The following is a 14,584-nucleotide window of genomic DNA, read 5'->3' as shown; positions in this document are numbered from 1 at the left end:
GTTTTACAGTTTAAATATTAAATTTTTATTTGTTTTATGTATTTAAACTTTAAACTTATGAAACAAATAAAAATTTAATTTTTCTTCTTAACCTATTCAATACTTTTTCTTATGTAAAGTTTAAACTTTATATTATACGTTATATTATACTTATAATATGTATCGATAAAAGGAATAATTTGATTAGCAAAATTTTTTTAATATTCAGATTGTCATGTAATAAATAATAAATATATAACAGAAATTTATTAGTTTTTATTACCAGCATTGTACGTAACATTCTGACAAAAATACCAAAATGTAAAATTGGCCGATTATCGAAACCGATTAATCGGGGAGAATGGCCGATACCGATTAATCGGCTAAGTGGCCGATTACCGATTACTTACCGATTAATCGGTGCATCCTTAAATATAAATATTGGCTCAGCTTCCCCTCCATATAAAAGCAAGTATAAGATTTTCTTCCTCCCTTCTTTTTCCTTTCCAATATTCATATATCTTGATTCTCTTTTAAACTACGGTTAATTTTAGTTAAATGTAAAAAACTGGTTACCTTATCTTTATAAGTTGGTGGAAGAATTACAGTATCATCCACTCTTGGGAGATAAATTAAGAAACCAAGTGTATCTCCTTGACCATAACCACCATCACTGTAGTGATATCCCATGCTTTGATGAAATCTAGTTCCTTTACGAGACCGCCAAGAATAACTAAATCGATCATATCCCAAAGGAGCTTGCAAGTTTCCTAAATCATATGTATTATACATTATAAAATAATTTACACATTACAAAACTTTTTCACATTTATGCATTTATTTAATAACTTGTTTGTGTTTCTATCAAAGTTTTAAATACAGGGTGCTTCAAAAAAATGTATACACACTTTGAACTTCCATAGAATTAGAATCATACTAAATTTATATTACATATAATATTTGAAGTTAAATATTAGGAGAGCATTCAAATATTATGTGAACATAATTTACATTCCTTTCTTTTATTTTTCCCTTTCTCATATAAGTCATATAAGCATTGTGTTAATTCTTTTCTAGATTGGGTAAGATTATGTTCACTCAGTTCCTTTCTGTTTCATATATCCATTGTCCAAAACATTTTCAAGATCACCAAAATCTAAATCAATAGTGCTCTCTTTTATCACTTTTTCAACATATCAGAAAATAATTTTCAAAATTTGAGTAAGAGAACTTTTGATACATTCTGCATAATAGTAGTATTTTTGAGTATTTATTATAAAATAATTTTATAAGAAAAATAAAAACAACTTGAATACATTTAAAAACAGCTCAAAAAATATCTAATATAAATAAGGATGCACCGATAACCAAAATGGCTGATTACCGATTAATCGGTCGATTAGTGTTAATAATTTATTGCATTAATAGTGTGAGATCCTGGAGTTAATTATACAGTTAATTATAATGTAAATAAATCTCAACACTTAATTGTTGACGTGCGGAAACTTCGACATTGTTTAAAAAGCTGAAGTGTTTCTGCGTTTAACAGAAACAAAATATCTCTCTTTAACCACTGATATTTGGACAGCAACTACAAACAATTCTCCTTTTTTAAGTGTAACAGCTCACTGGTTGAAGGATGATTTTCAGCAGGAAAGAGCTGTTTTGCAAATTGTTTCCTTTGAAGGTTCCCACACAGCTACACGAATCAGTGAATAGTTAAAAATTGTTCTTGAACAGTANTTCGAATTTGTCTCGTATGCGTGTAATTGTTAATCTTGAAGGTGGTTCTGTATCATACTCCCTTCTCCACTGTCTTTGAACTTCATTTACATTTTCAAACTTCCAGTACCACTTAATAACCTGCTTACGTTCTTCAAAACTCAAACGTACGTCCCCCATGTTGATATTACAAATTCCAACTGATAATATAACATAGAGGGACGATTATGCTGCCACCTGGCGAAGAAATATAACATTAGCCTTGTAGAGCGGGAAAACTACAATAGTTCAAAGTGTGTATACATTTTTTTGAAGCACCCTGTATAAAGTAAATTAATTACCCAAAGCTTGAGACCATCCTAATCTTGTTGCAGATCCATCTGGCATGTCTTCTATTGTGCATTCAAAGTACCATATACCATTATTTATACCTTAAAAATTCATAAAATATTTCTTAATTATTTAGAAATAATCAAATTCAGTTTTTGCATCATAACAGAATTTTGTTCTTTAATAGAATTGTATAATTTAAATGTCATTTTACAATTTTGTACTAAAGTAAAAATATAATAAATAAATTAATGTAAGCACAATAAATAAAACTAAAATATACAACTTTCTTTTCTCTTTTTTAATATCTTTATCTATTTTACTTGCTTTCCAAACTAATTGTAAGTTTACAGCTAACAGTATAAATTAGTTTCCATATAATACCACACAATTTTTTACATATATGGGAACAAAACATAGTGAAGCTTGATTGTTTTTATTTGAATTTGACTTTTATCAATTGATAATACAAAAATTTCAAATACTACAATTTCTCAAAAAGAGTAGAAAAAGTTGAATTAAACTTGTTGACTTTGACAAAAAGTTGAACTGATTTTCATAAAAATCAAGATATATTCACTCTGCTTAATACAACAGATTAGAGAAGTTAAAATTAAACATGTCGTTAACTGGTAATTTAATTACATTAATATTTAACTACTGTCCATCTCTACAAAGATTTATTGAAAATCAAAACGTTCAGCCAAATCCAAAGAATATTTTTCTGCCTGATGATAATGTAAATAACCAAAATAACTTTTTTAAAATTAATTAATTATTAATTTAAAATAGGCTATATTTAGATATAAATGTGAATATTCTAATAAAATATATTTATTTTTGTCATTACTTCTATACCTTTGAAGTAATTAATTCATAAATATTTGTATAGTTATATAGTGCAATTTATGAAATTCAAATTATTAATAAATAATTGAATGAGAAATTACTAATTCATTAAATAAACAATAGTAACAGCAGGTTATTAAAAATAAAAATGTTAATTTTTTTAAAATATGTATTAACATTACTTATGTTCATATATAATTTCAAAATAATTCATAATAAATTTATATATAAACAATTCCTATTATTATATATAAACAAAATTAGTAACAGAGTAAAAGTGACTGTTTTAAATGAATTTATTATAATTTCAATTTATATATAAATTACCATGAGTAGAACGAATCATGCAATAGCCTTTCTCTCCAGTTACAAATATCCTGTCTTCTCCAATCTTTAATTGTGGAGCTACCAAAAATAACAATTTATAAATAATATGAAACACAAATTTCAATTCTCAAACATTTTCAAAAATATATATATAAAATGCAAATTAAATATCACAATCATAAACAAAACAAACACCATAACAATAGTGACTTTATCAAAAAGAAAAAGTAAAAAATACTGTTACTATAGAAATAAAAAAAACAAGTGTTTTAAGCATTAACAAATACCAATATTATAATAATTTCATTCAAAAAAACTTGAATCTTATCATCATATGCTTCTCCAATTTCTAAATTCCTTAATGATACATATTCTTGTAATTTTTGGGTGGTGATCTGGCCTTGATATGTCAGATTCTGTGCCTCACTATCTGACCACTGTCATTATGGACTTGTCCAAGCCCATAATGGAAATGATTAGAAAGGTCCTCTTATTATCCACAGGGAAAAGGCATTATTTATAAAATTTGTAACTGAACTCTAGACTTCAAACTGATGAAAGAATTTTCCAATCATTGAATCATGCAACTTTATCCCATCCATCCACCAGGATATGATTACAAAGCCAATAATATTAATATTTAAAATATAGTAATGAATTTTTTTCCAATAATTTATTTGTTCTAAAAAAATATTGTATATTGTCTACAAAAAGAATTTATGTATTACTGCAACAAGCAAATAATCTAAAACAAAGAGTGTCCATATATTTTACAAATTCTGTGCTCAATCTTTGTATTTTAGTGTTTTATTTTTCTTTCTTTCTTTTAATAGTCAAGCTAAAATGAGTTACTAAGCTAAAAAATTGCTATAGTGTTTTTGAATGAATATCAATGAAGTAACAAAGGTATAATTTTCATTTAATAGATATTTTAAACAAATCGTGGCATATTTTGGACAACTCTGTGATATCTATAACCAATTTTATTTCATCATATTCTATTAAAACATTATATAACTGCAACTATCATGTAAAATAATGTGGCTTTCTTTTTTAAAATATTCTAAATATGAATGAATCTAATTTATACAATTGGTATTAAAAAGCACATAGACACAATTATGCAAGCAATGAAGTTAATTTTACATATTCTAATATTATTGATAAATTGATGTTTCAAGTGCAACTGAATCACTGGTTCTATTTCATATTATTGCTCTCATAAAAGTTTTAATTTAAACACCATTATAAATGTTATTATAATACCAATAAAAAAATAAGATAATCTAAAGAAACTCATATTTTCCTACACATTTAAATAAATTATTTAATTACTGTATCCAAGTTGTATTTTTTATCTGTTTATTATTATATTTAAACAACATAATTGAAAAATTAATTATATCCAAATAATTCATCAATAAATACCTCTATCATGTAAAGCCCATAATACAAAATTTGGTGTAAGTTTTCTATACAACCAGCCAGGTATTGGTTTTCCAGCCCAATCTGGACTCTCATCAAATTCTTGACGAAAAGGTGCATGAGGATCTGGTTCTGCTAAGATATATCTATATCCATCTTTATTAAATGGATGTTCTAGTGGATAGCCATGAGGTGGTAATTTAGGCATTGTTAAATCACTAGAAAATAATTAACAATATAAATTGATTAAAACTTTATATTCCAAAAAAGTATACTTTATTTAAAAGCTAAACTTTTTTAAATATATTTTATCACAATCGAGATTGTTCTTTTCTTGTTTTCTCCTATTTGAAAAGTGTTTATATTATTTTAAAATAAATTTACCCTAATAAAATTTCTTTATAAAAATAAAAGCTTTTAATAGATTCCATCTGGCATGTCTTCTATTGTGCATTCAAAGTACCATATACCATTATTTATACCTTAAAAATTCATAAAATATTTCTTAATTATTTAGAAATAATCAAATTCAGTTTTTGCATCATAACAGAATTTTGTTCTTTAATAGAATTGTATAATTTAAATGTCATTTTACAATTTTGTACTAAAGTAAAAATATAATAAATAAATTAATGTAAGCACAATAAATAAAACTAAAATATACAACTTTCTTTTCTCTTTTTTAATATCTTTATCTATTTTACTTGCTTTCCAAACTAATTGTAAGTTTACAGCTAACAGTATAAATTAGTTTCCATATAATACCACACAATTTTTTACATATATGGGAACAAAACATAGTGAAGCTTGATTGTTTTTATTTGAATTTGACTTTTATCAATTGATAATACAAAAATTTCAAATACTACAATTTCTCAAAAAGAGTAGAAAAAGTTGAATTAAACTTGTTGACTTTGACAAAAAGTTGAACTGATTTTCATAAAAATCAAGATATATTCACTCTGCTTAATACAACAGATTAGAGAAGTTAAAATTAAACATGTCGTTAACTGGTAATTTAATTACATTAATATCTACTAGTATAATTACATTAATACTACTGTCCATCTCTACAAAGATTTATTGAAAATCAAAACGTTCAGCCAAATCCAAAGAATATTTTTCTGCCTGATGATAATGTAAATAACCAAAATAACTTTTTTAAAATTAATTAATTATTAATTTAAAATAGGCTATATTTAGATATAAATGTGAATATTCTAATAAAATATATTTATTTTTGTCATTACTTCTATACCTTTNTGCACCAGATCGTTCTTTATCTTCAACATCAAAATCATTATTTTTGAAGCGTCTAAACCAATCTCTGCATGTTGTTTCCGACAGAGCATGGTCGCCGTAAGTCTCAACAAGAATTCTGTGTGCTTCTGCTGCAGATTTTTTTTGAATAAAATAGTGCAATAAAATTCCCCGCAAATACTCTTTTTTTGGCACTAAACTAGACATGTTTAACACAATGAAAAAATAAGTTGTTTACACTTTGGTGAAATGACATATACTGAATTTCAAGGTCACTTATTGTACTTCCTTACAGATGCGTCACCATCTAAAAATAAACACACGTGGTTCTGGTAACGCCATCTGTTGGAAAACAGCGAGAACTTATTCAAGGTCCTTATATAAATATTGTTAAAATTCAAATTTGATCATACTAAACTTATCATTGAAATAAATAAATAAATATATCCATAATATATTCTAAAAATATTTATATCTTATATCAAAATAATAACAATAAAGTCTATAAATTATCAGAAAGTAGAATGAAATGTGCTGACTGATTACAAAATAAATTTTAAAACTAAAACAAAAACTGATTATGGATTATATAATTGAATATATCCTTACCTTCTTGGCTTTTTACCTGTAGAAGCAGACTGTCCATCTCCTGGAAATTTTCTTTTTGCACTTCTTCCTTTTCCACTAATAAAACCAACTACAAATACAAAAGATAAATTTTAAACCATTTCTTCTGAAAAGTTTAGTGTAAATACAATAAAATGATGAATAAATCAGATCATCATTTAAAAATTATAATTCATTAAGATTTTGATTACTTTAAATTAAAAACTACTTTATATATATGAATATTTCATTTAAAAAATTATTATTTTGTGATTATATTTTTTGTTAATTTTATTTTCAATTTGCTTATAGTAAGAAGCATAACTATTATTTTTACAACAACAATACATTTATATAATAATTATAAGAACTATAATGTCAATTAATAATTTTTTACTCATGAAAAACAAATCAGTAGTCAGCAAGCCACTACTAATTTGAGGTGGAGAGCATATACTTTAAATTAACTAAATTAAAATTATTAAAAATTGCAGCCCAGCATTGTGACAATATCACAATAAATAATTGTTCATTATAAGTATAATTTATTTATACATACAAAATATCATCATTATTAATAATTGTTCATTGTTTCTTTGATAAATTTTTTGAATTCCAATGGAAAAATCATTTGTTAATTAACAAATTTTCAAATACCATATCATCATACATATAACCTACAGTTTTATTTTTGTTCCAGCAATTAATAAAAAAAAAATCTTTGCATAATCCTTGCCAATATGAGCAGCTAATGTTCCATATGCATGCATTCATAACTGCAATTTAAAATCAGTTTATAACCTATTCTATTGCATAACTACATCCCTTTCAAACTGTCTTTAAACATATGGCTCCAAGCATAAAAATGAAGTCAGAGCCAGCTTCATCATCTATTGGGAGAACACAAAATATTTTATAAATCATTCTGCTCAGTACCTCTATGTAGTATCTTCCAAGCTGAGCTCTAAGCAATCTTACAGGCTATCAATTGGTGGGAGAGGGCTATAAACAACAACAGAATCTCAATCAACACTGACTGTTCTGCAATATTGTCTACAATCAAGAAATGATCCCTGCACCCCCATCGCCTTGAACATACAGCAAATAATTACCGATTCTGACAATGATTTACTATGTGAAAAAGTTGTATTTATATTTATTGTATATTAAAAATGATTACTACATCAAATGGACCCATTCCCATAACAGAAACACAGGCAATGACAGAGCAGATTTTCTTGCAAAGGAGGCGGCCAGCAACCAGAATATTCCAATTAGCTATGATAAATCATCCTTGAAGGTATTCAAAACTCTACTTTGGAATGAACTAACCCAAACTTGGCAGCAAATCTGGAACAATAACATATCTTCAATCATGCAACAGTTTTTTCCCTGAGATAAAAACACTTCTCAATAATAACTGGATAAAGATAAACCATAATACTATGCAGTTTTATACAAATCACAGCTGCTTTAACTATTACTTAAATAGATTTTTCCCTGTATCACAACCTCTATCCAATCTGTGACAAATCTGACAGTAGCTTAAATTATATTTTTGACTGCATACAAACAGAATTTGAAAGGAACCAACTCTGGAAATTACTACTCAGCAAAAACCGCTGCTGGCCCTGTGACACAAGATTTGGTGCATGACAGGAGACTCACAATACGTTTCTCCAGCTTGTAGACACTTTAAAACCACAACTATAAAATATCCTTAAGCAATAGGCAACAACAGGCAAAGCCACCACGTTAACTTAATGTAACTCACGTGTACAGTTCTTATTATCCTAATTTAGTTCATCTATACTGTAAAACTCAAGCAGCAGCCTCAATATATTTATGCATTCTGTTTTCTAATACTGCGACTCACACAAAAGTTGTGCTTTCACTCTACTTTTATTTAGTGTGTCAGCTTCATATTTACTCGCTATTATTTGTATTTTAAATGTATTCTAAACCTGTTCATGCTCAGCGATAACAGGTGATGTAATTGCAATTATGTAAATAAATGCTAATAAATGAAAAAAATGTCTTTTAAACATAGATAACCTGCAGGTTACACAGACAAAAACATAAATTCTCCTTTTGAATGAACATTTTTTTATTTGATTTTCCTTTATTATAAGAAACTTTTAATTTTTTGTAAAAATATGATTATTATTAGTAAATATGAAATATAAATTGTTTGTATAAAAATATTAAAATTTTGAGATTAATACATATTCAAAATTTTAACATTTTTATTTACATGAAAGAGTATTATATACTAACAACATTGGAATAATAATATAAAATAATATTTCCAAATACCATTTCTTTTTCCATATTAAAATCATCATTTTGTTTAATTTTTTTTTATTCTAAGCTAAATTTTAATCCATTCTTGTTAAATAAAACTTTAAATAATTATGTTAAACATAACTGTGTATTCATCATTTAATTTTGTTTTTTAAATAAAAATATTACCATTTTGATTAAAAGCAAAATCTTGCATTGGTTGTTTAACCTGACCAGCCTTTATTAGAGATTCATAATTTGGTCCAATCTTTGATAAATCCTGAAATTAAAATTACACAAATATATGCAAAAAAAGAAAATTAAAATTTTTATATTTTATGCAAGTAAGTATTTTATAATATTTTCTATCTATTATATCTTTTTGAATTTTTATGCAAAAGAACTCAGATTAAAATCTCATGTTCTTTATCAGCTTGTAAAGTTTCTGTTTAAAGTTATAGTAATTCAATAAACTTTTGAAGACAGTTTATTTGCACTATGCCTATGTTTTCAAATTAGTGCAACATGAAATATAAATGGTTAGTAAACAACTGATGTTGATTATATAACCCAAAAATCTTCAAAATTTTTATTTTTAAGTTTAAGATCTTCAAGTTTTATTTAATTATTTAATCAATAATTTAAGGACTTTTTTGGGTCTATCTATTTGTGTACTATTTTAACTATTATACTAATGTAATACTATAACTGGTATAACTATTTTATCTATCTATTTGTGTATATTTTATCACTAACAACTAAATGTCAATTTGAAAATTTCTTCTCTTTTTTAAATTGAAATTAATTATTTACACTTTAATTAAAGTTTCTTTCATTACCTTTATAAACTTTCTTTTTATGTATCCATTTATTAATTACTATACTAATATCAACATGATATAATATTCTTAACATAAAATGAGTTAGAAGATATAAAATGCAAGTTCTAGTCTCTATAAAACAAAAGAAAAATATAATATATAGTATTATTTTGTAATCTTGTAGAGAATTAAACCGTTAAAAGTTTTGTGTCTAAGATATTATTTCTGTTTTGATACTGTTTTAACAGCACTTAAACACATAACAACTCCCGGCATTATTTTTCAATTAATTTACTTGATCTACTTAAATTTTTTAAAATTTTATATTAAAATTTAAATTTGCACCTTTAAATTTTTATCAAAATTATTACATAATGAATTCTCTTTCATATTGTAATTATTTTCTTCAAAAATGTAATGCATTTAGTTTTAAATATAAACATACAAAATATATACATATAACTGGTTTTTAATTCAACTTACATTAATAACAAGACCAAAATGAGGATAGTCATCAGAATAATCATCAAGATTCTTTTCTTCAACAAGAAATATTTCACTGTCTTTTAACTAAACAAGTAAACAAATAATGAAAATTTATTAAAATAATAGCATTTATAATTAATAAATGAAAGTTAAAAACAGACATAAAAATGAAATAAAATTACCAGAGAATACTTTGTATCTCTAAGAACTGAAATTCCAATGTAATGAATCTTACATTTAATAAACTAAATAAACTAAAAGGAGGAGATGACTAAAATTTCATTGTTTACAAACGTTTTATAAAAAAAACTACAGTTATATCAGATCTTAATAAATCAAATATATTAGTGTAGGTAGTTGCATTCTTAATATGAAAATAAAGCAGAATAATTCACAATATAGAACTAACAGGAATGGACACCCATCAGAGTTTTTATAAGACGTAAACCATGAATTATAATTCTTCAATATAATGTACACTATTAATTTTAAAGTGAAAAGCTAGAAATAATTACAAAAAGGAAAGAACTAGTCATTCAAATCTAGTTTGTTATCCAATCATTGAAACTGTAACAAGAAACACTTTATAACTGAAATGTGAATTTAATCTTCATTAATTAATTATATTATGTTTATAAGAAATTTGAGTTCTGTTGTGATAATATACTAAATAATTTTACAAATACACGCAATAAAAATACATTGGAAAAAACTAAATTTTTATTTAGTAACTTCAGTTTCAATTTCTAAAAAAACATTGTCAGATTTAAAAGCATTAAAATGAAATCATTTTTTTAATGTTTAGAGTAAAGCTTGTTCAATTTCATCAAATCACACTGAAAGTTGAAAATATTGTTATATATCTAACTGATTTATGATACAAAATATTTTATAAAAATAATTTGTTATTAAATTTCAAATTTTATTATTTTGCCTAAGCATAAAATTACACAAGAAAATAATGATGATCTAATTTAACTAATACATCAATAATTGATGTTTCTGCATAAGAATTCTAATGCTACTGTAAAATGCACTGTAGAGACAAATGAAATAGTTAAGAAATATCTGTGTAAATATTTTACAAACTAATATTTTTAAATTTTAATTATATTAATAGATAATCATGCCTATTACAAGCTTGTAAAATTATTGTGAAATGTTCTTTTTCAATATCAAAAATTATACTTTAAGATTTCCAATAACATTTACTAACTTTTTATCAGAAATGTTGATAAATAATTAAAAAACAATGATAGAAAGATATAATTAGTTTATTTAATAGATTAGATTCTTTAGAATAAATTTTGGATAATTTTTTTTTATTACTAGTAGTAAATTACATCTATATCAAACAATAATTCTATTATTTATTGGATTATATTTTTAAAAAATCATTATAAATTACAACGTGTATATTCAGATAGTTAATTAATCAAAATATAATTAGATAATTAACTCTACAGATAATTCTTTTAATATAAACAATATTTTTAATTGGAAATATTCATTTAATAATAATAAATTAGCGACAAAAAATAAGCCATAAATAAAAAAAAGGAATTTTCTATGCTTTTGCCTTTATAAAAATAAAATAAAAAAAATATATTCAATTATAAATAAAAATATTCATACTACTGGTATCATCATCATTAATACTTTTAAAGATTGCTATAAATTAAAGTTAGCTTTACAAACAGACCCAGTAAAAATATCCTATTTTATCTATGGATTTGAATTTAGAATGACAAATATACAGGTAGCCCTCGGTTTATGCGCAGTTCCATTCCTACAAAAGCCAGCGCAAATTGAATCGGCGTAAAATGAACCCATATTTACAGTATAGGGTTAGGTTCTACATAAGTGAAAAATAAGCAAATAATTTTGTTCATTAATTAATACAATATAATACAAAATACATTTTAAAAATTAAATTTATATATTTTATCATAAAATAAAATGAAATGGTTTTATTAAAAAATTTTAGTTTTGGATCTCGTACATTTTTCAGAAAAAAGGATCCATTTTTAATTGTTTACATTTTTGTATTCTTTCATTGAGAATTTTGAAATATGGTCAAATATGATGCTCCTTTTTACATTTGCACTTTGCTCCCAATCATTGTCTAACTCACAAAATTCATCTGTCAAACATTCCATAGTTGAAAGGATACATTAACTCAACATAGAGCTACAGACAAGCGGAGACAATGATTGGTTGACCATTGGTTGCCATAGCACATATATAAGATCAGTTTGAGCGAGAAGATTGAAGGTGGCTAAGGAGAGATAGATATCGTCTGACTGACAAGAAGTAGATATCGTCTAGCCACCGAGAAGTAAATTTGTCTCACTAATGATAGTTTGTGATCGCCAGAAGTTCTACTGCGTCGTAAGATGTTTTCCTGAACAAACTGATATGAGATACATTCATTGGCAGCTATGGATTCGGATGCCATTTATTGGACTATTAAGTTTAATAACTTGACTCATGAGTACCTAAACGTTTAGTATTTGAATATTAATTTAATGCAAATGTATACATACCCAATAATATTAAACATAAAAAATAAATATATTCAATAAAAATCTTTGTTTTAATGAATATACAATGTCGTGGCTCGGTAAATACATCAACACTGAAATGAAAATCAGTCTAGCATAGGGAAAATTGGGGAATTACACCGCAAAACAGCAAATTGCGCAGCGGCATTATTGTGAATTGGCGTAAATTGAGCCGGCGTAAACCGAGGGCTTCCTGTAGTCAGAAAAACTTTAATAATTTAAAACAACATTTAATTTTTTAAAATAAGATTTTTCAAATATTTTTATTAATTGAAATAGTAAATAATATGATTGACTGATAAATTAAAATATAAATACCATTGTTTTAAACACTGTCGTATGCCAAGTTTGTTTTATTCTTCGTGGCATGGTTGTAAGGTGTTCCCAATGTTTTTCAATAAAAGGTATGATATCCTATGTATATTAAAAAAATATTTTAGTATTTAATTCAATTTTTTTAAATAACATTTAATATAACTAATGAATATATTCTGATTTACTTTATCTTTTGAAAATGTTGTTTTAGGGCTATTTTGTTGTAAAAGATTTGCAATTGCAGTGGCACACATCTGACTAAAATCTGTAAAAGAACATTTTTTGATATATGTAAAAATATAAAAAATCATATCTTGTAATCCCAGCAATATGTCTTCATAGAGTAAAAACATTTTCTACTTTGGTACCACATGTCCTGGTTTCCAGGATTATCCCAAATTTTTTCCAGCTGCTTTCTAGCAACAGGAGAACATTATTCCAAAAACTGTTCTTACAGTGAAGTATCTTTTTCTTTTTTCACATTTTAAATGTATTTCTGTCACTAGCAGAGTAAAAATACTCATCTGTTTCATGTCCTAGAATTGAAATGTCCTAGCATCTTTCAGGAAAAACTCATTTTGTCCTGATTTTATCCCCAAGTACCTGGCAACCATACACCTCAGATAACAGATCTTCGTCAGTTAGAACATGAATAACTTTAAATGTAACAAATGCACAAAACATTCCAAGATAAATAGAATATACAGTTGACCCCCCTATAACATGGTAGATATGTTCCACTTTATAAGAATTTCGCGTTGTAGGAATTCTTAAATACATGAGCCAATCACAGCCCGGCACGTGTGCAGTTTACGGACTACGGCTGTTTGAAAGGTTTCCTTCCATAAAATTAATCAATTCTAGACTAATTTGACTCAACATTTCCAAAACACGTATAATTTTTTGGGAATAATCCGTATAAACTATGCTATAAACAAAAAATTGTAGGATTACTTACCGAGTGTGCACCGTTCGACGATGCCATTGCTTAAGCTTGTTTTCGTCGCGTAGCAGCGCACTAAACGGCAGGCATGTTTTCTGATAAGTTATTTTTCTGTGAAAAATTCGTTGAACTTTGGAGGCATTATTAATAGAAATAATTTTTATGGCCGTTGAATAAGAAATGTTTTTTTCACAAGAAATGTATAAAATTACAGTACTGTATTAGACTTACAGTACCTAATTTATATACTGTACAGACAATAGTAAACTCAACTTACCCGCCTAAACTCGTCGTAGCGTGTAAGTAGTTCGGCTGCTCGTCCACTATTGGTCCAAATTTGACCAATCCTGTCACAACACAAGTCGGCAATGACCTTTTACCACATTTTACAAGTCTCTTTTAGTGTCTTTATACAAATATGGTCACAATTTTTTCACCGCGATATACAAATCCGCATTATATGAACCCACATTATAGGGGGGTCTACTGTATATAAATTTTAAACTCAATGGAAATATCCAGTGAAATAATAAAAATAAAATATACAAACATAAAAAACAAACATGAATTAAAATAATATTTAAGAGGTATCCTTCAAAACAATTAGAGCAAGTTAGATTTTATAAATGAATCTGTTAGTAGATGATAAAGTGTTTGCATAGAATGTTGTTTTC

General features: G+C 25.8%; 1 protein-coding gene across 1 annotated transcript; it reads right to left on the bottom strand.

Moving 5' to 3' along the window:
- Window positions 1-165: 165 nt before the first annotated feature.
- On the bottom strand, window positions 166-13,485 carry LOC111612418 (set1/Ash2 histone methyltransferase complex subunit ASH2-like). The gene is made up of 9 exons (XM_023353626.1): window positions 13,153-13,485; window positions 12,971-13,066; window positions 10,086-10,172; window positions 8,971-9,061; window positions 6,502-6,589; window positions 4,636-4,850; window positions 3,208-3,285; window positions 2,043-2,132; window positions 166-749 (listed from the first exon to the last, which is right to left on the bottom strand). The coding sequence occupies exons 1-9, from the start codon at window positions 13,318-13,320 to the stop codon at window positions 493-495; spliced, it is 1,170 nt and encodes a 389-aa protein (XP_023209394.1). The 5' UTR covers window positions 13,321-13,485; the 3' UTR covers window positions 166-492.
- Window positions 13,486-14,584: the final 1,099 nt, after the last annotated feature.

The sequence above is a fragment of the Centruroides sculpturatus genome, unplaced genomic scaffold (assembly GCF_000671375.1).
Source record: "Centruroides sculpturatus isolate CEXI.00-Female unplaced genomic scaffold, Cexi_2.0 scaffold1672, whole genome shotgun sequence".
Taxonomy (NCBI): domain Eukaryota; kingdom Metazoa; phylum Arthropoda; class Arachnida; order Scorpiones; family Buthidae; genus Centruroides; species Centruroides sculpturatus.
Note: the sequence above shows the minus strand (reverse complement) of the source record. Positions and strands in the feature narration are given on the sequence as shown.